A 24,389-nucleotide genomic window follows, 5' to 3' on the forward strand; every position below is an offset into this window, starting at 1 on the left:
ATCAGAGTCTTTTCCAGTGAGTCAACTCGTCGCATGAGGTGGCCAAAGTATTGCAGCTTCAGCTTTAGCATCAGTCCCTCCAATGAACATCCAGGATTGATCTCCTTTAGAATGGACTGGTTGGATCTCCTTGCAGTCCGAGGGACTCTCAAGAGTCTTCTCCAACACCACAGTTCAAAAGCATCGATTCTTCGGCGATCAGCTTTCTTCACAGTCCAACTCTCACATCCATACATGACCACGGGAAAAACCATTGCCTTGACTAGACGGACCTTGGTTGGCAAAATAATGTCTCTGCTTTTTAATATACTATCAAGGTTGGTCATAACTTTCCTTCCAAGGAGCAAGCATCTTTTAATTTCATGGCTGCAATCAGCATCTGCAGTGATTTTGGAGCCCAAAAAAATAAAGTCTGACACTATTTCCACTGTTTTTCCATCTATTTCCCATGAAGTGATGGGACCAGATGCCATGATCTTTGTTTTCTGAATGTTGAGCTTCAAGCCAACCTTTTCACTCTCCTCTTTCACTTTCATCAAGAGGCTTTTGAGTTCCTCTTCACTTTCTGCCATAAGGGTAGTGTCATCTGCATATCTGAGGTTATTGATATTTCTCCCAGCAATCTTGATTCCAGCTGGTGCTTCTTCCAGCCCAGCGTTCCTCATGATGTACTCTGCATATAAGTTAAATAAGCAAGGTGACAATATACAGCCTTGACGTACACCTTTTCCTATTTGGAACCAGTCTGTTGTTCCATGTCCAGTTCTAACTGTTGCTTCCTGACCTGCATACAGGTTTCTCAAGAGGCAGGTCAGGTGGTCTGGGATTCCTATCTCTTTCAGAATGTTCCACAGTTTATTGTGATCGACACAGTCAAAGGCTTTGGCATAGTCAATGAAGCAGAAATAGATGTTTTTCTGGAACTCTCTTGCTTTCTCCATGATCCAGCAGATGTTGGCAATTTGATCTCTGGTGCCTCTGCCTTTTCTAAAACCTGCTTGAACATCTGGGAGTTCACGGTTTACATACTGCTGAAGCCTGGCTTGGAGAATTTTGAGCATGACTTTACTAGCATGTGAGATACATAATATATATTTACCAGTATATGTACCTAATATCTGATATGTATTACATGTGATATTTGTAGACATACATATGCAGTTGAGCTTTGAACAACAAGGCTTTGAACTGCATGGGTTCACTTAGACGTTTTCAATAAATACGTACTATAGTATTATACCATCTGAGGTTGGTTGACTCCAAGGATGTGGGACCACAGATATGAGCTGCTGCTGCTAAGTCACTTCAGTCGTGTCTGACTCTGTGTGACCCCATAGATGGAAGCCCACCAGGCTCCCCCGTCCCTGGGATTCTCCAGGCAAGAACACTGGAGTGGGTTGCCATTTCCTTCTCCAATGTGTGAAAGTGAAAAGTGAAAGTGAAGTCGCTCAGTCGTGTCCGACCCTTAGCAACCCCATGGACTGCAGCCTACCAGGTTCCTCCATCTATGGGATTTTCCAGGCAAGAGTACTGGAGTGGCTTGCCATTGCCTTCTCCGAAGCCATGCTCCAGTAGCTACCAATTTTCGAGTTCAGTTCAGTTTGTTAGGTCATAGCAAATGTCTGACGCCACTGAGCTAGTTTGTGACTGGTAACTAGGAGAATGAACTTAGTGTAACTAGGAGTTATTCTGAGCCCCTTGGCATGGGGCTCTGGAATAGTAGAAGTAACATTTTAACTTTCAGCAGGAAAGAAGAAAAGTTCTCATTGCATGTCTATTCTTAGAGAAGAGGGCTTACAGATATGAGGGCTGACTGTAAAGTTATAGTCAGCTTTTGGACTGCGTGGAGGGGATGTGTCAGTTCCTCTAACCCCCTACATTGTTCAGAGGTCAACTGTATATATTTTTATATGTTTAAAAATGAGTTCTTAATGATACCTATAGTTCCAATCCAAGACTCAGGGTTCTTCCTAGCCTTCCCCTTTTCCACGTCAGTATTTTCTCCAACAATGGAAAATCTGATCGTCATTATTCAATGTAATAAATTGCCCAACCCCACCAGTCTCCCCCTCTCTCTGCCACCTGCATGCCTCTCCCTTCAGCACCCATGTTCCTGCTCAAATTACTGTTGTGTCTCATCACAGGAAAGGAAGATAAATGGAATAGAAAAATGGAAGGGAAGATGAAATAAGAGGAACAGGAGAACAGGAAGGAAGGAGAGTTTAATGTTAAGATAATGCCTTCAATAATTTGTAGATGTTAATAATGTTAAGCTTATAGCAAGGCATTTTGCTTAATTACTGTATCAGCATCAATTCTGTGCAACTGTTGCAAAGTCTTGGATTTTCTATAAACACGGGCTCACAGTAAAAAGTTGAGAGTGTAATGATACTGTTAAGAGTATGGCTGTTAATGGGAAACAGGTGAGGTTTAAAAATCAGAGGTTTGGAGTCAGAGAGACCTCTGCTTTAATTTTGGTTCCTCTTCTGCTGCTGCTGCTAAGTCGCTTCAGTCGTGTCGGATTCTGTGAGACCCCACAGATGGCAGCCCACCAGGCTCCGCCGTCCCTGGGATTCTTCAGGCAAGAATACTGGAGTGGGTTGCCATTTCCTGCTCCAATGCGTGAAAGTGAAGTCGCTCAGTTGTGTCCGATTCTTCGTGACCCCATGGACTGCAGCCTACCAGGCTCCTCTGTCCATGGGATTTTCCAGGCAAGAGTACTGGAGTGGGTTGCCATTGCCTTCTCCAGTTCCTCTTCTACATATGGCCAAAAGCAAGTTACTTACCAACTGTGAATCTCAGTTTCCTCATCTATAAAATGGGTATAATATTTTCTTCACAAGACTGCTACTAATGTTCATTCATAATAGGGATTAGGATTAATTATTGTTAGTGTGTTAGAGTTAGTGCTCAAAAATTTATACTGTTGTCTTCCCACACAAGCTCTGTTGCTCATTTTATTACTATATGGAAACCCAGAATTACTATAGTATTCTCATGGCAGAGTAGCACACACATACACACACACACTCAGGCTAGAACCACATATATGCTATACCTTTACGTGTCTCTTTTGACTAAAATAACTTTTCTCAGGGTGAAATTCTGTATGAATTCTAATTGGTTTCCTTGGATAAAAGTGTGGCAAATGAAAATATTTCTTTACAATCTTGGTGTACTTGTTTGGAAACAATGAGAATTCTAACTATAATGCCGATCTATAGTTTTGGTCTCCCTTTTCTCCCGGGAAATGCTTTTTCTGCACTTCAGTAACCGAGCTCAATGGCAGCATACATATTCTTACAGCCCCTCATCATTGGGTTCAGGGATGTGGCACCTTCCTGGGCCAATGAACTGTCCTTCCCTGAGAATTACTGACTTGGGGATGGAGAGCGTCACCCTCAGCTTGTCTGATGGAGAAGCTGAAGATACGACCTTGAGAGCCATCAGTCCCCCTCCACGTGGAGGAAGCTGGTCTGACAGCAAGAAGCTGATAGACAGAACAGAAGCGGAGCTGAGGGGTGCGGGCAGAGAGGACTCTAGTTCCAGCAGTTCCAGAGGCCCACTGGACCACTACACTTGTCACAGTTTGTTCATGTCAACAGTACTCCTCCCTTTTGTCTACGGGCTTAGTTGGGTTCCTGTCAACGGTTAACTGCATCCGATGTCTAAGTGACTTTATTTCCAAGGCCCTGTTGTAAGGACCACTGCCTGACACATAGTAAGGACTCAGCAGATGTTGATTACTCTTCTCTTTAAACTCCAAAGGCTGAATAAAAAAAACGATGGGGCAGTTCTTAATTCTTGAAGTAACTTTCCTTAGAGCACCACAGAAAGACATAAAGACAAAGGCGGGGAGCCCTCCCCCCACAGCACACACATTCCTCCAATTCTAATCTTGTTCTACTGCCTGGAGGTTCACATACCTGCTCTGACATACTGCTAGCACATCCCTCAGTAAATCTCAAAGTCTCCCTCTCAGAATCCTCCCCGCTTTTGCTGTATGACCCCTGAAACTGGGTCTGAACTGGTGGTGGTGAACTGCGCCCCTGGTCTGAGCTGAGTGAGACGTGCCCTGCCACAAGCCTTAGCGGGGATGTGCCTGTTCCACATGTTGGGTGGGAGGAGTGGGGACTGAGGTATGAGCCTCCTTCAGATACAATTTCTTGGGAGACAATACAGTCCAAACATATTTTAGGAAAAGTTTAAATCTGTTCAATTCTCAAGGTCAGCCCTTGAAATTAATGGGCCTCCATTATTGCATCAAGAATTTGAATTCTTTCCCACCTTGGGCAACATGAGTGACTGGAAAAATCAATGGCATTAATCTTCAAAGGCTTCTGTCTTTCTGGAAGGCCTCCATTATCTTTAATCTGTCTCATTCTGATCGATGAGGCTTGCAGGAAGTGGGGATCTTCCCAATTCCTTCACTCTCACAGATAGAAAAAGTATTGCTAGCATTCTTGAATTTACTTTTGCAATTCATTTACATAGTCTTTAAAATATATTTTCTTGGGATTACTAATATCTCTAGTTCTACTCAGGCAATTGAAAGATGATGACATAACTTGTATTTTCTAAATAGTTTTTTTTTTTTTTTTTTTAATTGGAGTATGGTTGATTTACAATGCTGTGTGACAGTTCTTCCTTTAGAGTAAAAAGCAGGAATTACAGTGAGGAAAGCTGTGTGCTGACCCAGGCAGGGCTGTCTTACATCAGGCAGAAGCAATTCACCTCTGGCCAGGTAAACACCCACAGCTCAATGTATCAAGCCCTGTGCACAACTTGTTTACTAAAAAGATGTAATCACAACCTGAAAGTAGAGTTACCCGCTGAGAATGTTTAGGACTTGGAGCCAGGGAGACAGCATCTCAGTAGCTGAGAAAACTGCTCCAAGGAGGCAGGTGGGGAAGTCAGGCTGTATACAAGTTTGCAACCAAGGGAACACGCGGTCTGAACATCAAAGATCAGGTTATCAAGTTAAGGAATTTAGCATTCCAGGTTTGGGAAGATGCAAGCTTCTGGGCTCACTGAATTCATTCCTTTCACATGCACCTCAGCTATGGGGGGGCAGGGGGTCAATTCCGTTTCCTTATTCACCTTGCATTTCCCCCAGCTCCTGAGCAATCAAAGGAAAGGCGGGGTTGGGGTAGCAACATCCAGTGGATTGCAGTTTGGGATTCATATTTGGAGGCTTGAAATTGCTGATGGCTGAGACACTTAATATCAAAGCGAGTGAAGTCGCTCAGTCGTGTCAGACTCTTTGCGACCCCATAGACTGTAGCCCACCAGGCTCCTCTGTCCATGGAATTTTCCAGGCAAGAGTACTGGAGTGGGTTGCCATTTCCTTCTGCAGGGGATCTTCCTGACCCAGGGATCAAACCCATGTTTCCTGCATTGCAGGCAGACGCTTTACCATCTGAGGCACCATGGAAGCCCCCTTAATAACAAGGCAGGAGGCATTTTCACTTCACAGTCTGAACCAATTTCCCTTAGAGGCGGATGTTACAGCCTCCAGCCTAAGCAGTTTATTGAAGCGGTCCTTCCAGTCAAATGAAGCCTCCTGAGGGAGGGATCTCGGTAAAGTTAGGACTTGCCTTTCTCATACTAACGACGTTTTAGCACTTCCTCAAAACATGCATCAGAACTGCCCACAGGTGCGGAACAAAATCGCCTATTCCTGGACCGACCCCAGACACGAGACAGCGGAGTCTCGGGCAGGAAGAGGGGAGTTGGAGCCGGGCGCAGAGCTCGTCTTTTCACAGGCGCCCAGGTAGCTCTTCAGCCCCGAGGCCGGGCCGTGTGGTGCACCGCGGTGCGGCGGGTGCTGGGCTCGCTCCCGCGGCCCTCCTCCCTTGGCGCTGTGCCTCCTCTGTCGCCGCCCTCCCGCCCCCCACGTCGGTGTCATTAGAGTTCAGCTCCTCCTTCTACGGTTTCGGCCTCTCCGGCCGCGCAGCCCTCTGGACAAAGCCCAGGTGGCCCGCGGCCCACGACGGTGGCCACCCCGCGGCCTGTGGAGGGAGTCGAGAGGCGGGGGAGGAAACGTCCCGCAACGCCCCCGCGGCCGCCGCCCACTGAGCATGCGCACAGCGGCGCTGCCGGAAGTGACACCACGCGTCGCGGGGCGCCCCGCCCCTTCCGCCTGCGCGCCCCGTCCAGGCCGCGCCCCTCCGCGCTCCCCGCCCCTCCCCCTCCCCTCTCTCGCCCGCTTTCTGTCAGCCTCTGTCCCTCTCCCTCTCCCCCCTCTCTCTCTCTTCCTCTCTCGCACCTGAGCACACGCACCTGCCCGGGCCCGGCTCCGCTCCCTCCTCCCTCCCCGCCCCCTTCCCCGCCCCGGCCGGAAGGCTCCGGCCTCGGCCGCTGGAGCCTCGCGGCTGCGTCACCGCCGCCCCCCCCCCAGACAAGATGGACACCGCGGAGGAAGGTAAGGCGGCGGCGCTCGCGGAGGGCGGCGGGGCCCGGGCGGCGCGTGAGGCGGCGGGGTGGGCGGGGGCCGCCTCCGCCCGGGTCGCGGGCTCGCGGAGACAGCGGCGCGGGCGCGCGGGAGCGCGGCGGGGCGGGCGCCCGGGCCGTTTGCCCCGCGCGGCGGCGGGGCGCGAGGGGCGGCGGGGAGCCTGAGGGGGCCCGGCGGCGCCTGCAGCCGTTCCCCGCCCGCGCGCGCGGGTCGTGGGCCGGGGCAGCGGGCTGCGGCGGCCGGCGTGGCCCCCCGACGCCCCCACTCCGTCCCGCCAGCCGCGGGGGCGCCGGCGGCGCGGCTCCGGGGGTGAGGGGGCGTTTTCTCCGCCCTTCGCCCCGCAGCCCACACACGCCGCACACTCGGTTTTGTCCGTCTTTTAACGTCGCTTCGCCCGGCCGTTCCAGCGGCCCGACCCCTTCGCGACGAAAGTTCTTTGTTGACTCTGAAACTTGGCGAGAAACGCCTCGCCAGGTGACGGCCGAGTGACCCCTGTGTGAAGCCCTCACTCTCCTGCTTGCGTGGCCCCCGCCGGTAGTTTGTTTACTGACGGGGAAGGAGCAGACCCAGCGAGGTTATTCGAAGCAGGAAGGCTCTGAAGAGACTCCCTTTTGTTTGGGTGCAGTTTATTTTGTGCTCTCCCCTGACACCGATAAGCAGAATTTGTGTCTGTGTGTGTGTGTTTGCCTGGTGAGTGTGTGTGCTTTGACACCAGCTGACTCGGAGGCAGAATACAGAAGTGAAGACACATCTGTGGCTGTTGACATGCATTTGCTTTATTCAGTGAAGGTAGTTAGGTTGTTTTTAAGCAATTTTATCTTCCTGCTGCTGCTAAGTCACTTCAGTCATGTCTGACTCTGTGTGACCCCATAGACGGAAGCCCACCTGGCTCCCCCGTCCCTGGGATTCTCCAGGCAAGAACACTGGAGTGGGTTGCCATTTTATCTTCCTAGAGTCTATCGAATAGTGAGTGAGTGTATACGTGAACTTACTAATTTGTTTCTTATTTCGGTTATCAGTGAAGCTACATTTATGCTTGACGTATCTTATGTGGGGATGTGATAAGCGTCTTTCAGCTTTTCAGATAGTGACTCTTGGTGATTTTAGATGAAGATCGTTGAGGACTGTCGTGGTATGCAGTAATTAGTGGTGGAAAATGTGATATTGTCCATATATGTAATGAGTGGAGGGGATCAGTGTATCGTTTTTTAAAGAAGTCTTTCCTTGGATAATAAAAGAACCTTGGCTGTAATGATATTTGCATGTTATACTTGACAGTTTACAAAGCAGAGTTCCATGCCTTCACAGTTGATCTTACTAAGAGCCCTGTGGAGCAGGTAGGAATTATTGTCTTTTATAGATGTGGAAGTTATTGGTAGTTATTTTAGTTATCTTAATAGTTTGTCCAGGTTTCACACCCAAATAAGAGAAAGATTTAAACCTAGGTATCCTAATTAGAAATAGTTTTCCTTTCACTGTGTTTCAGCTGTGTCTATTATGTACTGTGAGTGAAAGGTCATTGCCACAGGATACTCCTTTGGAAACAGTCAAGTGAAACTGCTGAGATTAAGAATGACTTTTTTTGGACAGGTGGTCCTAGTGTGTAAATTTCTACATCAATGCATCCTTTTGGGTTCAAATTTTAATGGTTCAACCTAGTAATACTTGTGTTTATTGATTTATCACTTGATATATACCGGCATGTTTTATTACGTTCTCATTCTTTGAGCTTATGCACTTAGTACCTGCGTCCACTTACCGTACGATAGTGGTGATTCAGGAATTGCAGAATCTCAGTCTATGTGGAATCGTGGAAGACATATTTTCAGTGTGCTTCTTAGTGCACTCTTTTTTTTTTTTCTTTTCTGTGTAAAATTATAATCAGGATGAGGTATAAATGATGTTTATGTACTAACTCGAACACTGTTCTCTATTGAAATAACTAACATTTACTGAGGGCTTGATGTATGGCATGCCCTTCACTAAACATTTTACACACAACTCACATTTTACACACAAACACTTATCGGTAGGTAGCATTCTCTTTTCACAGATGAGGAAACTGAGGGTTAGTATGATTAAGTAATTTCACCAGGATCATAACAGTTGACCGGTGTCAGAGGCAAGATTCAAACTCAGGCCTGTCGGACTTCGTGGTTACGTTAAATATTTCAGGCTTCATGTTTGAATTAGAAATTTATAAGTGGATACCCTGTGTCTTCCCTGGTGGCTCAGATGGTAAAAAATCTGCCTGCAGTGCAGGAGACCTGGGTTTGATCCCTGGGTGGGCAAGATCCTCTGGAGAAGGAAATTGCTAACTACTCCAGTATTCTTACCTGGAGAATTCCATGGACAGAGGAGCCTGGCAGACTGTAGTCCATGGAGTCACAAAGAGTTGGACACAACTGAGCAACTTTCACTTTCACCTTGTATCTAATGTTGAGATAACTGAATTTTTGTCACTCCGTTTATAAGATGAGTCATTTACATAATTGGCAAAGTTTCACTTTGCATTTGTTTTATGATACTGTTAGCCATGAAATGAAAATGACTTTTAATACTTTTCATGCCTAATTTTGCAAAATTCCAAATTAGAAGTCTTCTGAAAATTTCAAATTAATGTAAACGTAACTTGAAAAAAGGCTGGAAAGAGCAGGAGGATTACAGAAGATTTCATGATAAAGTGATAAAGTGAAAATACCAAAAGCTTGGAAGCAACTTCTGTTTGCTAAATGAGTTGTTACAGGTTATTTCTTAAATTAAAAAAAATGTGGTTGGGTTTTTATCTGATTATAAAAGAAACTTTCTTTTTTGTAGGAAACTTGGAAATATGGCTAAAGATAAAGTACATAAAAATTTTTTAAATCTTTAAATTTTATCACTCATTGTTAATAACACCGAACATATTGTTTACTTATCTGTTTTTTTATTGTGTTAATATGAGTAGATTGTTACTGAAATACCAACCAGCAAATAGTGTTAACTTTTCCATCTCTTTTAAAAATGCTTGTTGCTTTCCCCTAATGGTACCGTATATGATGTTATATGTTTAGAATGTTTCATATTTGTAGTAAAAACCCTGAATTGTTAGAAAATTGATTATTTGCCAGATTTTGACCCTTTATATTAATTGTTCTGTATTAAAGTGTTGAGTATATTAAGTTTTATTTTTGCAAAACCAACAGGTTTATCATCATTCTCATAATACAGGTGTGCCTTGATTTTATTGTGTTTCACTTTATTGAGCTCTGTAATGATTTTTTTTTTTTTTAAACAATTTGAGGGTTTGGGGCAACCCTGCACTAAGTCTGTAGGTGCTGTTTTTCCAAAAACATTTGCTCACTTGCATGTGTCTGTGTCACATCTTAGTAATTCTTTCCATATTTCAAACTTTCTCATTATTACTGTATTTGTTATAGTGATCTGTGATTTACTACTATAACAGTTGTTTTGGGGCACCATGAACTGTGCCCACAAAGAGAGCAAACTGATCAATGTGTGTTTTCTGACTGCCCCACTCACTGCTTTTGCCATTTCATTTTTTTGTCCTCGGCCTCGCTATTCCCTAAGATACTGTAATATTGAAATTAGGCCGTTTAATAACCCTATAATGATCTCTTTTAAGTGTTCAAGTGAAAGAATAGTTGCCTGTCTCTCACTTTAAATCACAAGTTAGAAATGATTAAGTTTAGTGAGGCAAGTCACCCCACTCCAGTACTTTTGCCTGGAAAATCCCATGGATGGAGGAGCCTGGTGGGCTGCAGTCCATGGGGTCGCTAGGAGTCGGACACGACTGAGCGACTTCACTTTCACTTTTCACTTTCACACATTGGAGAAGGAAATGGCAACCCACTCCAGTGTTCTTGCTTGGAGAATCCCAGGGATGGGGGATCTGGTTGGCTGCCGTCTATGGGGTCACACAGAGTCGGACACGACTGAAGTGACATAGCAGCAGCAGTGAGGAAAGTATGTTGAAATCCAAGCTAGGCTGAAAATTAGTCCTCTTGTTCCAGCTAGCCAAGCTGTGAATGCAAAGATAAAGTTGTTGAAGAAAAAAGTGCTGCTGCAGTGAACATTACAGATAATAAGAAAGAGAAGCAGCTGTATTGCTAATAGAGTCTTAGTGGTCTGGAGAGATCAGACCAGGCCCACACTCCCTGAAGCCAAAGCCTACCCAGAACAAGGCTCTCACTCTTTTCAGTTCTGTGAAGGCTGAGAGAGTGGAGGAATCTGCAGAGGAAACGTTTATAGCTAGCAGAGCTTGGTTCATGAGTTTTAAGGAGAGAAGTTGTCTCTAATGGCGAAGTGCAAAGTGAAGTCATAGTTATCTAGAAGATCCAGCTGAGATAATTCTTGAAGGTGGTCACACTGAAGAGCAGATTTTCTGTATCCATGAACAACCTTATATTGGTAGAAAATGCCAACTAGGATTTTAATAGCTGGAGAGGACAAGTCAGTGCATGACTTCAAAGCTTCAGAGGACAGGCTGACTTGTGTTAGGGGCTAATGTAGCTGGTCATTTTAAGTTGAAGCTGTTGCTCATTTACCATTTTGAAAATCCTAAGGCTCTTAAGAATTATGCTAATTCTACTCTGCCTGTGTTCTGTAAATGGAACAACAAGGCCTAGATGACAGCACATCTGTTTACAACATGGTTTACTGAATATTTTAAACCCACTGCTGAGACCTACTGCTCAGAAAAAAAAAGATTCAAGATATTACTGCTCATTGACAATGTACCTGATCACCAAAGAGTTCTGATGGAGATGTGCAATGAGATGAATATTGTTTTCATACCTGCTGACAAATAAAATCCATTCTGTAGCAAGTGAATCAAAAAGTACTAATAATTTTGACTTGGAAAGTCAAAGTTTTATTATTTAAGAAGAAATTTCTTAAGCCTATAGCTGCCATTTGTTGTTGTTGTTCAGTGGTAAAGGCATGTCTGACTCTTTGCAACCTCATGGACTGCAGCATGCCAGACTCCCCTGTCCTTCACTGTCTCCTGGAGTTTGCCCTTATTAATATCCATTGAGTTGGTGATGTTATCTAATCATCTCATTCTCTGTCGCTTCAGCAAGCTGCCATGGAGATAATGATTACTTTGATGGATCTGAACAAAGTAAATTGAAGACATTATGGAAAGCGTTCACCATTGTAGATGCCATTAAGAACATTTGTTGTACTAGAACATTGTAAATCATCCATCATTCAATTAAAAGAATAAATAAAAAATTTAAAAGATAGTGTTTATGATTCACAGGAAGAGGTAAAAACATCAATGTCAACAGGAATTTAGAAGAAAGGTTGATTCCAACACTTGTTGATTTTGAGGGGTTCAAGACTTCAGTGGAGGAAGTAATTGCAGATGTGGTATAAATAGCAAAAAGCCTAGATTTAGAAGTGGAGCCTGAAGATGTGACTGAATTTTGTAATTTCGTGGTAAAGTATTAACGAATGAGTTGTTTTTTAGGGGTGAGCAAAGAAAGTAGTTTCTTAGGACAAAATATACTCCTAGTGAAGATGTTATGAAAGTTGTTGAAATGACAACATAGCATTTAGAATATTATGTAAACCTAGTTGGTAAAGCAGGGGCAGGGTTTAAGAGAATTGATTGCACTTTTGAAAGACGTTCTGTTAGGTATACTGCTCTCTCATTAAATCTTTAAACGTCAGAGCTTGAGAAGATCTTATATTTTTCTCATTTTGTCAGGAGTCTGATTCTGCAATGCACTGAGGTTTTTCAGTTTCAAAGAAAAAATGCTGTCCTTTGCCAAAGGGTACACATTTTTAAAAAGTAAAAGCACTGCAATATTGGAATTGATGCTGCAAGCAAGTATTGATGTATGAAATTCATTAAGATATTAAACATTTTGCCATAGTAGAGTGCTTTTATTTCAGACCAGTGATACATAGAGCTGACGTTTTTCTTTTTCATTTTTCTAAATTACTGCTCAAACTAGCAAAACATAATATATAATCTTATCAGCAGTTTTTTATGGACTGCCAAAGCAATTGTTCTTAATGCTTTGTGAATTGTATTCATTGGGAAGGGATGAAGCTCAAGTGTATCATATTGATCATGTTCTGTAGTATGGCAAAACCTTGAGATGACTTAGATTTGGAAGCAGTGAGTTCGAAGGATAGGAAGTTGTCAGGAGCAGACAGCTAGTTACTGTCTTTCTAGAACCACATGGTCTTTTATCTGCTTCCAGTAATGTCTACTTCATTGTTTTTGCCACAAATCAGCTGTCACTGCTTTGGCATGCCCACGGCCAGGCATACATGCACTTATTTGACAAGTGCTTACTGAGCAGCTGTTACGAGCCAGGCACTATTTTATGCACCTGGGGTGGGCGGGTAGCAAAGTAGACAAAATCCCTTTTATTGTAGAGCCTGCGATCGTGTCTCTGGCTTGGTAAAAGAGGAAGGGAGAATAGAAAATTATCATGTAATCAATTATATGGGAAGATAAGACGGCTGTGCGCGCTGTGGAGAACAGTCAGTCCAGAGGGAATGAGATGGGTGGGAGGAGGCTGAGAGGTGAGGGGCTACACAGGGGCCCGAGTTAGTTCTGGCGGTGGTTCTGTCATCATCTCGAATGCCGTGACAGTAGTACCAGTTCAGGTATGTCAAGTGGTATCCTCTAAGTGTGTTTGATTGTATGTCAGTTATTCCTCAGTAAAGCTGTTTTAAAAAATCCACTGTCTTTTACTTACGCGTGACTTTGTATCTTCCTGTATTGATCATGTGGTAGTTATTGGATCAAGTTATGCAAATCTTCCAAGTGTTGACATGTTTTCCTGAATAATATAAAAGTCATATTGATTAAGGCCACCATTTATCTCAGAAGAGCTTTAGATATTAGGGAAACTGTTATGCTTATTGTGAAGGAAACAGGTTTTCTAAAATCCTAATTTTTGCTTGAAAGTTTTGTCATTGGCAGCAAATATTGTCAGTTGGTTTCTTTGGTTCCGAGACTCACTTCATTCTTTTGTGACAGTGCCTGCCTCATACCTGCCTGACTAACTGTTGTCTGTCAGGCTTTTTTTCTTCCATAGTAAAAATGGTGTTTCAGTGGGGTAAAAGCAGTTCCAACTGGTAACAGCAAAGAATAATCCAATTGCTTTTTCCTGAGACAATCATTGCTGTTGAGCCTGAACCCAAGAATGAGCCCAGACTCCCTGTATTTTACAGTTCTTAAAATTTTCACTTTGTTTTTTAAATCTTTTTTCTTTGTACTTTGGATCCAGTGAGAAGACTGAAAACACAATAACTTAATTAGAGGGAGTTTAAAGAATTATTAAGCTGTGGTAAGGGAATAATTATAAAGATACCAGGACTACTGTAAAGGGTACGCTGAGCCTGAAGGAAAGTGCAGGTAGGAAGACTTGGGAGGGGTGGGATTCTTCCTCATAGCTGTGGTTCAGACTGCATTGGACAAGTATGGAGTTGTCCAAGCCTGAGCTAGCCCACAGTTTCTGGGTGAGCAGGAAACACCCCCTGCCCCAGGGCACATGCAGGAAACCCAAGGTTGGTGGGTGGGTAGACATGCACAGAGAGTTAGGGTACCGCTGTGGGTGCAAGGCCTGGAGTGTGTTGAGGTCTTATCAACTGTGGGGCTGTGAGAAGCTGGCAAACCCACTGAGAGTGCAGCAGGAGCAGGCATGCTCCAAGCCTCCTGTGTTGTCTCTCCAGCACCCTCTACTGACAAATCCTTTTCTGAGAACTGTTTAAAAGAGTCAGTTTCTTATTACTGAACAGGTAGTACTGAAGGGTAAGTTTGGAGCTGAGAGGAATCAGACTGATACTCGGCACACTCCTGCTGACATTTGGGAGTTACTGCCTCTGCTGCTGAACTTGCATTTGCCCACTGCTGGGCAAAGTCAGAAGTAGAAAATGGAGGTGCTCCTTCCCTCCGTCTCCTGATCCCACAGAAGAGCGTCTCACTGACAGAAGGTAACTCAAGCCTAGTAGTAGTTTTCAGGCTGGAAACTTAGGTTTTGGGCTTCCAGGAGCAGTAGTGCAGGTGAATGTTAGTTTTGTAATGACCTGTAATCTGAAGGGATAAGAAATAACTAAGCTTTGGGATATGTGGATTGGAATTTTAAATCCAATTTAAATTGGAATTTAAAATTTTCAAGGCCTAATTACCAAATCCACATTTTAAAAGTATGTATATGTGTATATACTTCTACAGTCAAAAAGGAAGTGTTTTCCACAAAATTTTAGTTCAAATTTTTTTTTTTTACAGTTGTAAAAGTAGCAAAGAAAGAGTAAAAACTGTGGAAAGAGGAGAAGAAAATCACCCATATTCTCATCTAACCAATTACAGTGGCTGTCATTTTTTGTGTATGTGTTCTCTTTTAGGCTGTTTTAGGTTTCTTACCTAGTTGGAAGAACATTGTATATTCATTTTTTAAATTTGTGCTTTTCTTATTTAACATTATATATTTTCTATATTGTCATATAGTTGTTAAATTTGCTGATTTTAAGGGACTATAGACATTCTGCAGAGTTGGACATGACTGAGCGACTGAACAGCAACAGATAGACGTTCCAAATACTGAATGTACCACAGTTTATGTAGCCACACTTCTGATCTTGGCTGTAATATTTTGAGTATTGTGTTCCTGCCGAGAGACGTGGGATTTCCCCAACCAGGGATTGAACCCGCACCCCCTGCATTGGAAGCGTGGAATCTTAATCACTTGACTGCCAGGGATATCCTGAGTAATACTTTTTAATAATTGTTTACTGTAATCATAGCTACTCATTATAAGATTTTTGTCAATAATCAGATATTGAAAATCCCTTGTTACTGCAACCAAGTGAATCAGCGTCAGCTTTAGCAGTCATCAATATGCATGTTGATAATATGCACTCTCTATATTATGTGATGAAAGGGCACTCTGCCTGTGAGATTTTCCTTCCCACAATACATAGCTCCACTCTAATCATGAGCAAAAACCGTAAACAAATTCTGATAGAAGGGCATCTTGCAATATTCCTTGAAATGATAAAAGTTGCCAAAGACAAGCAAAGTCTGAGAAACTGCCAGAGGTAAGAGGAGCCTCAGGAGACATGACAACTAAATGTAATGTGGATTCTGGAACAGAAAAATCACTTTAGGTAAAGATCAAGGAAATCTGAATAGACTGTTGACATTAGTTGACGATAATGTGTCAGTATGGGTTCATTAAGTGTCATAAAAGTAGCACCCTAATGTAATAGGAGTGTAACATCTTAATGTAAGATGTTAGTAATAGGGGTACAGGGTCTGTGGAAACACTGTACTGTCTTCCCACATTTTCTGTAAACGTAATCTGTTCTGAAAAATAAAGTATATTAAACCATTGTTTATTAAAATTATCACTAGTTTATCACCAGAAGGAAAGTGGAAACTTTTTGAAGTCTTAAAGAGCTTTCAGGGTAGACAGTCGTTTAAGAGTTAGGATGTACCCAAAGCTGTGAGTTGGTCTGTAGTTTTCCTTAGAGTAGATGCTCAGAATGTATGTGGTGAACTGCATTGTTGGCTAAAAAAACTAAAGGGATGGGCTAGCCCTAAATGGGTGCTGACTTGGTAACCTCTCACACTATTGGGCTTTCCCTCTCCCTTTCATCTCCTAGGCTGTCCCCTTGCTCAGTCACTCAGGATTTGAAGGTTTTGTTCAGAATACCTTAACTGAGCTAGGTACTGGGCTAGAAACTTTCAAAAGGTATGCTTTGTGAAGATACTTGTTCAGTCGCTCAGTTGTGTCTGACTCTGCAACGTCATGGACTGCAGCACACCAGTCTTCCCTGTCCTTCACCGTCTTCCAGAGTTTGCTCAAACTCATGTCCATTGAGTCGATGATGCCATCCAACCATCTTGTCCTCTGTTGTCCCCATCTCCTCCTGCCATAAATCTTTCCTAGCATCAGGGTCTTTTCCAGTGAGGCAACTCTTCACATCAGGTGGGCAAAGTATTGGAGCTTCAGCATCAATCCTCCCAACGAATATCCAGGGTTGATTTCCTTTTGTGAAGATAATAAGTACTCAAATAAGCAAACAAAACTAAGCAACAAAAGTTGCTACAGGATTTAACAGAAGTTTGCGCTTGAAAACCACTACGAGCTTTTTGATTTCTAGGTAGGTTTGTGTTCATAACCAGCAAAGTGCATTGATATTACTTTGGTCTGAACAAGATTTGTAATTTTACTGCATGTAAATTTGATGGCGCCTTACTCCACCACAGTTTTAGTGAAAGGCCTCAGGTTGCATCTTTTGTACACTTAGCTCTCCTTTTGTACCATTGGCCTTGTTATTCAGTTGAAGTTTCAGGTGGTGGGATTGATCCTGCTGCTGCTGCTGCTGCTGCTAAGTCACTTCAGTCGTGTCCGACTCTGTGTGACCCCATAGATGGCAGCCCACCAGGCTCCCCTGTCCCTGGGATTCTCCAGGCAAGAACACTGGAGTGGGTTGCCATTTCCTTCTCCAATGTGTGAAAGTGAAGTCGCTCAGTCATGTCTGACTCGTAGTGACCCCATGGACTGCAGCCTACCAGGCTCCTCCATCCATGGGATTTTCTAGGCAAGAGTACTGGAGTGGCTTGCCATTGCCTTCTCCGGGGATTGATCCTACTAAACAAAATAGATTATTCTTTGACTCCCTCCCCGCCCCCCTTTCCCCTTTGAGGCATTTTATTTGCACATGTTAAACTCCCTTAGGAAAGAAATTACAGGATTTCTTTCCTGTGTGTTTTTGTCCTGTTTCTTCATGGTCCTCACGCCAGCTGAGGTGGTCAGGACAATGAAACCAAGCTAACAGAATGGAAGTAGGTTGGTTATTTTGCCATTTTTCTAGGTTTTCAAGTTGCACTTCCAGATCTAGGGCTGGTCACTCCATGCTTGATAACTTGCATGTGAGGTTCACTGTAATTTTGCCAGCCCTGTGACTATCAGTGATTGGAAATTCACCAGTGTAAGCATGCTTCATCATCACAGTCAGAAACCAGATGATGACTTGGGAGCAAAGCCTGATAAGGACCTAGTATTGGTCTTTCTTTTCAGCTTTGTTAATGCTTTTGAGAGCATGGAAAGATGGTGGGAAGAGTTTTCTTTGAATTTCTCTGTTGGTGGTAGTTTTGCTTGTTTTAGTTTTGTGAATCCGCTAAGATCCTTTATAAAACAGGAAAGGGTAATTTATGTCTTAGTCACAAACTACCCCCAAACCTGAACAGCTTAAACCAACAAAAGGTTGAAGTTTCTCACTGACATTGCATCTCGAAATGCTAAGTTGGATCACCTGGAGATCTAGATGGGAGACCGTGATTTTGATTCCACAGTCGTTGAGGCAAGAACATGCAGTGTGATGGGGTGTGTTCATTGGTGCCCAAAGCCTTCTATACAGAAGTGATGCCCATCGCTAGACCTCATATTGCATTGCCCATAGCAGGTCCCATGTCCATGTACGATTTCAGAGGTGACAGGGAAGTGCAGTCCCACCACATGCCCAGGAAGTAGAATGCCGGAAACATTTGATGACCAGCACTGATGATTCCCACAGTCCCTTGAAACGTGGTTGGATGAAATAAATGTGCTTATTGCCATACATGTCAGTCTACAACTTCATTAGACCACATTTTAGAGAACCAAATTTTTTCCATGTCATTACCTTTTCTCATTTCCTGTTTCTCGTGTCTCATTACCTGTTCTTGTCTCCTACATCTATTTAGACACTAATGTAGAAAATCTTTTGATCTCCCCCGCCACGTATAATTAAAATTTACCTTATTTAATGTCTGTTTTTGAGTTTTTGGCAAATGCATTCAGTCATGTAGCCACCACAATCAAGAAGATATAGAATACTTCTTTCACTACTCAGAATATCTCCATGCCTTTTTATGGTCAACTCTACCTCCAGACCCTGGAACCACTCATCTGTTTCTGTCTATATATTCAGTTCAGTTCAGTCGCTCAGTCGTGTCCGACTCTCCGCGACCCCATGAATCACAGCATGCCAGGCCTCCCTGTCCATCACCAAATCCCTGTCTATATATTAGGTTGGTGCAAATGTAATTGTGGTTTCAGACCTTGAATTTCAAATCATTATAATTAGGCTCAAACATATCTTTATTAATCAAAATAAGGAACCATTATAATCAACATGTTTTTTGCCAGTGGGAGGTGCTTGTTTATTCCTGTAGCATAAAAGTCCATGCTTCGTGATTCAGTAAACTCTTGGAAAGTGTTTTCTTTCTCCTGCTGGTTGTGGCAGCATTTTTCCTACAAAAAGTTGTTGAGGTGCTTGAAGAAGTGGTAGTCAGTTGGCCAGAGGTCGGGTAAACGTGGTGGATGAGGCAAAATTTTATAGCTCAATTCCTTCAACTTTTGAAGCGTTGGTTGTGCAACATGCGGTTGGGCGTTGTCCTGGAAAAGAATTGGGCCCTTTCTGTTGACTAATACTGGTTTCAGGCCTTGCAGTTTTTGGTGCTTCTCATTGATTTGCTGAGCATACGTCTCAGATGTAAGGGTTATGCCAAGGTTCAGAAAGCTGTAGGGTATCAGATGGGCAGCAGACCACCAAACAGTGACTATGAATCTTTTTTGGTGCAAGTTTGGCTTTGGGAAGTGCTTTGGAGCTTCTTGGACCAGCCGCCGAGCTGGTCATCACCAGCTGTCATATAAAATTTACATTTCATCACATCACAATCTGATCGAGGAATGGTTCATTGTTGTTATGTAGGGTAAGAGAAGATGACTCTCCAAAATGATAATTATTTTTTGATTTTTGGTCAGCTCATGAGGCAGCCACGTTTTTCACCTTTCCAGTTTGCTTCAGATATCAAACAAATGTAGAATGTTGACATTGAGTTCTTGGGCAACTTCTTATGTAGTTGTAAGAGGATCGTTTTCAATGACGACTCTTGGTTGTTGTCACCTTCCGAAAGCTGGCCACTACACTCCTCATCTTTAAGGCTCACATCTCCTTTGCAAAACTTCTTGAACCACCACTGCACTGTACATTCGTTAGCAATTCCTGAGTCAAATGCGTTGTTGATGTTGTGAGTTGTCTTCTCTGCCTTATGACCCATTTTGTACTCAAATAAGAAGATAGCTCGAATTTGTTTTTTGTCTAACATCATTTCTGTCGTCTAAAATAAATATAAACAGCAAGTAATGTCATTAGCAAAAAAAAGAAGCAAGAAATGTGCATTAAAATGATGTATAATGTAACCACATTTAAGACTGCATTCCAGATCAAACAGCAAATTTCAACAATGCAAAAACCGCAATTATTTGTGCACCACTGCAATAGTTTTGCCTTTTGCAGTATGTTACAAATGGAATTAAACAGTATGTAGCTGTTTGAGTCTGGTTACTTTCAACTTAACATAATGTATTTGAGATTTATTCACATTGTTGCATGTATCAGTAGTCTTATCTTTTTTTTTAATTGCTGAGTGGTATTCTATTGTAGAAATGTGCCACAGATTATCTATTCCCCAGTTGTGGAATTTTGGGGTTGATTGTTTCAAGTTTGGCAGAATTACACATGAAATGCACATAGATTTCTGTGTGAACGTAAGTTCTCACTTTACTAGGTCCAATACCTGGAAATAGGATTCCTGAATGTATGATAAGAGTATATATGTTTTTGTTTTTGTCATTTTAATAGATACGTTGTGGTATCTTGTTGTTTGGTCACTTAGTTATGTCTGACTCTTTTGCAACCCCATGGACTATAGCCCCCCTAGGCAGGAATACTGGAGTCGGTTGCCATTTCCTTCTCCAGGGGATCTTCCAGACCAGGGATCAAACCTGTGTCTCCTGCATTGGCAGACGGGTTCTTTACTGCTGAACCACCAGGGAAGTCCAGTGGTACTTCACTGTGGTTTAAACATTTCTTAAATTTGGAAAAACATACATAACACGAGTTACCATCCTAACCATTTTTAAGTGTGTAATTCAGTGTCGTTAAATACAGGCACATTGTTGTGCAGTTACCAACAACTTACCGTGATTTTAATTTGCATTTCGAGGAGAAGGGGACGACAGAGAATGAGATGGCTGGATGGCATCACCGACTCAATGGACTTGAGTTTGAACTGTAGGCATTGGTGATGGACAGGAGGCCAACATTCTACATGCGGTTCATGGGGTTGCAAAGCGTCGGACACGACTGAGCGACTGAACTGAACTGAATGATGTTTGCATTGCTTTCATGATGCTAAATTTTCCAGGTTAGCATCAGAAGCAGGTGCTTCTCTGGTGAAGTATCTGTTCAAATCTTTTGCTGAAACTTTTTGGATTATTTTCTGTTGTTAAGACCCCAATTAGTAAGCTGGGCAAAGGACTTGAATAGTTCACAGAGAAAAAGAACATGGCAGAATGTGGAAATAATCCAGCTTCACTAGTAATAAAACTACTTAATTAGCTACAAGTTATTTTTGTCCTTATATTCAGTAATGCAGTGTGTTTTTATTAGATGGAGCAATCTACCATTCAAATGCAAGAAAATAAAGTTGGGGGTAGATAGTAGAGATATATAGGATATTGATATTAAATTATGAAAAAATAAAACATTCAAGAAAACTTGATCATATAACCGAGGTATGCATGATAAAGTTGAAAAGTTCTCTTGGAATTTGGGGCTCGGTTTTAATCCTCATTTCTTCATAAACTTGCTTAATAATATCGTTAGATTAGTTTAGAACTGGAGTTAGCTGATCTCCATCTGCTCCCCACTTGTCCTTAGTGTCAGAGGTAGTGGTAGGGTTAAGTTTTTCTTGTACTGTTTGGCTGGATTACAGCAGCAGTTATTGTCTGTAAAGTTTTCTGGCTTACTGAGTTGCCCCTTTTCTTGTCCTTTGGCTAGAGGGAGCAGGTTTTCATGGTGACTTTTTTTGGTCTGCTCTCATTATTGTTTCTAGGTTGCCAGCTTCTCCACCTTAGTCTCTAGTTCAGGCTCAGTTCATTTCAGTCACTCAGTCGTGTCTGACTCTTTGCAACCCTATGGACTGCAGCACACCAGGCCTCCCTGTCCATCACCAACTCCCCGAGCTTATTCAAGCTCATGTCCATCAAGTTGGTGATGCCATTCAATCATCTCATCCTCTGTCATCCCCTTTTCTTCCCGCCCTCAATCTTTCTCAGCATCAGGGTCTTTTCTAATGAAATCCAACCAGCCCATCCTAAAGGAAATGAGTCCTGAATATTCACTGGATGGACTGATGCTGAAGCTGACTCCAATATTTTGGCTACCTGATGCAAAGAATTGACTAGTCCAGGTTACTTAAGGCAAAACACAAACCCAGAGAACTCATTACTTACTGCTGTGTGTGGGGCCCCAGCTCCTTTTGCTGGTCTGCCTTTGTTTCACTCTTTAGTCTTCTTATGTGTGTTTCGTATATAAAATCCTGTGTTTTTAGCTGTCTTGGCAGGAGGAATAGGGAGAAGACTATTTTATCTTGATCTAGAACTTTCGATTCTTTTCTAGTCTTTACTGCTGCCTTTCTCTAGGAGGAAACTATCTTGATTTTCTATTGATACGTGTTTTTCACATTTTTGTATTTTTTTACATTTGGAATTACAATGTGTCTGGGGTTCTTTATCACTAAACATCATTTTGTGTTGTTGCTGTTCAGTTGCTAAGTTGTATCCAACTGTTTGCGACCCCATGGACTCCAGCACGCCAGGCTTCCCTGTCTTTCCTGTCTTCTGGAGTTTGCTCGAATTCAGGTCCATTATATATGGACACATACACAAACATATGCAGTTGATCCTGGAACAACACTGGTTTGAACGACTTGGGTCCACTTTTATGCAGATTTCTCCCAGTAATTATATGATGTTACCCCTCATCCCCATTCGTGGGTTTCATGTCTGTAAATTCCACCAACTGCAAATCAAAATTTTCATGTGCCTTTGCTTGAATCTGTGGATGCAGACAGAACCTGCAGATGTGGAGGGCCGACTTTGGGACTTGAGTGCCCTGGAGTTTTGCTGTACTTGGGGGCTCCTGGAAGCAGTCCATCCATGGATACTGAGGTACAGCTGTATTATAGGCAGCATACCCATATAAATTAAGGAAAGAACCTCTTTCCTCAACTGTGATCCCTGCCGAGTAGCAGCTGTTAATAGCTCTTAACCAGTTCTTACAGAATAAATGTTCAGCCATTGCCTTTATACATTTATGCTTTGTTTCGGGTTTTTCTGCTGGAATATGGATTGGCTGGGAAGACGCTTCCATGCCTTCTAATCCATGCGCACAGACTAGCGAAGGAAACTTATTTGAGGATATAGACCAGGCGCAGCCTAGCTCTTTGGCAGCTTTTTTTGGCGTTCAGTTCCTTGATCAAGGGGATAAGCCACACCTAATCAGGTGTGTGGCTCGGGGCCTACAAAACAGTCAGTGTTTGCCTTAAAGTGTTCTATAGCTGAGGCTTATCACCATTCTGGTTGATTTAGAGAAATAATCTTTGCCTTTCCATTTAGGGAAATATTCATACAGAAAGTACGCTTGAACAAATCTCATTTAGTCACAACTTTATCATGTGGGAAAAGACAAAGAGTCAGTACTACAGAAGAGATTTGTGATACTGTGTCTTGGTTCAAATTCTTTTTAGAGTCATTTAGATTCAGTTCAGTTCAGTCGCTCAGTCGTGTCCAACTCTGTGCGACCCCATGAATCACAGCACGCCAGGCCTCCCTGTCCATCACCAACTCCCAGAGTTCACTCAAACTCTTGTCCATCGAGTCGGCGATGCCATCCAGCCATCTCATTCTCTGTCATCCCCGTCTCCTCCTGCCCCCAGTCCCTCCCAGCATCAGTCTTTTCCAGTGAGTCAACTCGTCGCATGAGGTGGCGAAAGTATTGGAGTTTCAGCTTTAGCATCAGTCCTTCCAGTGAACACCCAGGATTGATCTCCTTTAGAATGGACTGGTTGGATCTCCTTGCAGTCCGAGGGACTCTCAAGAGTTTTCTCCAGCACCACAGTTCAAAAGCATCAATTCTTCGGCGATCAGCTTTCTTCACAGTCCCAACTCTCACATCCATACATGACCACGGGAAAAACCGTAGCCTTGATTAGACGGACCTTGGTTGGCAAAGTAATGTCTCTGTTTTTTAGTATGCTGTCTAGGTTGGTCATAACTTTCCTTGCAAGGAGTAAACGTCTTTTAATTTCATGTCTGCAATCGGCATCCGCAGTGATTTTGGAGCCCAAAAAAATAAAGTCTGACACTGTTTCCACTGTTTCCCTATCTATTTCCCATGAAGCGATGGGACCAGATGCCATGATCTTTGTTTTCTGAATGTAGAGCTTCAAGCCAACTTTTTCACTCTCCTCTTTCATTTTCATCAAGTGGCTTTTTAGTTCCTCTTCACTTTCTGCCAGATTAAATGGTTTTAAATTAGAATTGGATTATTGGTTTCATAGAAATAGACCTTTAGGAATGTTGAGACAGATTACTTAGATCTTATTCTGCCTTCTTTCCCTGAGAGGATATGGACAATGAAGTTTGAACACATTTTTTTTGGCCTTGCTATGTGGCATATGAAATGGTAGTTTCCTGACCAGTGATTGAATCCATGTCCCCTGCATTAGGAGCTCCAAATCATAACCACTGGACTACCAGGGAAATCCCTTAACACGTTTTTAAAAACATGATCACTAACATAGGAAAATTGCTAACAAAAGTTTTCACATTTGTGTGTGTATATTAAATAAACCACATGCTAAGTCCTCCTACTAAAGAACTTCATGATGAAATTGGACTTGGTAGTGTTTAGTAAAATAAAAGTTCAGCTATGATATTTCCAAATTGCATGTTTAACCTTGATTTATATAGTTTGAAAGTTTAATTATATAAATTTCAAACTCTCACAAATAGACCAATGTAGCAAGCCTTCATATTGCCAGCGTCTAGATTCAACAGATATAAGCACCGCT

The 24,389-nt window shown here is 42.8% G+C and overlaps 1 protein-coding gene across 2 annotated transcripts in view; it reads left to right on the forward strand.

Moving 5' to 3' along the window:
• The first annotated feature begins 6,197 nt into the window (after nucleotides 1-6,197).
• Nucleotides 6,198-24,389, forward strand: part of MARCHF6 (membrane associated ring-CH-type finger 6) — a 76,394-nt gene continuing 58,202 nt past the window's right edge. Inside the window, exon 1 of one of the 2 annotated variants that reach the window (XM_055422264.2) lies at nucleotides 6,198-6,424. In XM_055422264.2, the coding sequence (XP_055278239.1) occupies nucleotides 6,406-6,424 (19 nt within the window). In that variant the 5' untranslated portion in view covers nucleotides 6,198-6,405. Of the gene's footprint in view, nucleotides 6,425-20,644; nucleotides 20,679-24,389 lie in introns of those variants that run through there. The other variant, XM_088827629.1, reaches the window with a different exon arrangement.

This window comes from Moschus berezovskii, chromosome 18 (assembly GCF_049115385.1).
Source record: "Moschus berezovskii isolate FMDL1 chromosome 18, NW_MosBer_1.0, whole genome shotgun sequence".
Classification (NCBI taxonomy): domain Eukaryota; kingdom Metazoa; phylum Chordata; class Mammalia; order Artiodactyla; family Moschidae; genus Moschus; species Moschus berezovskii.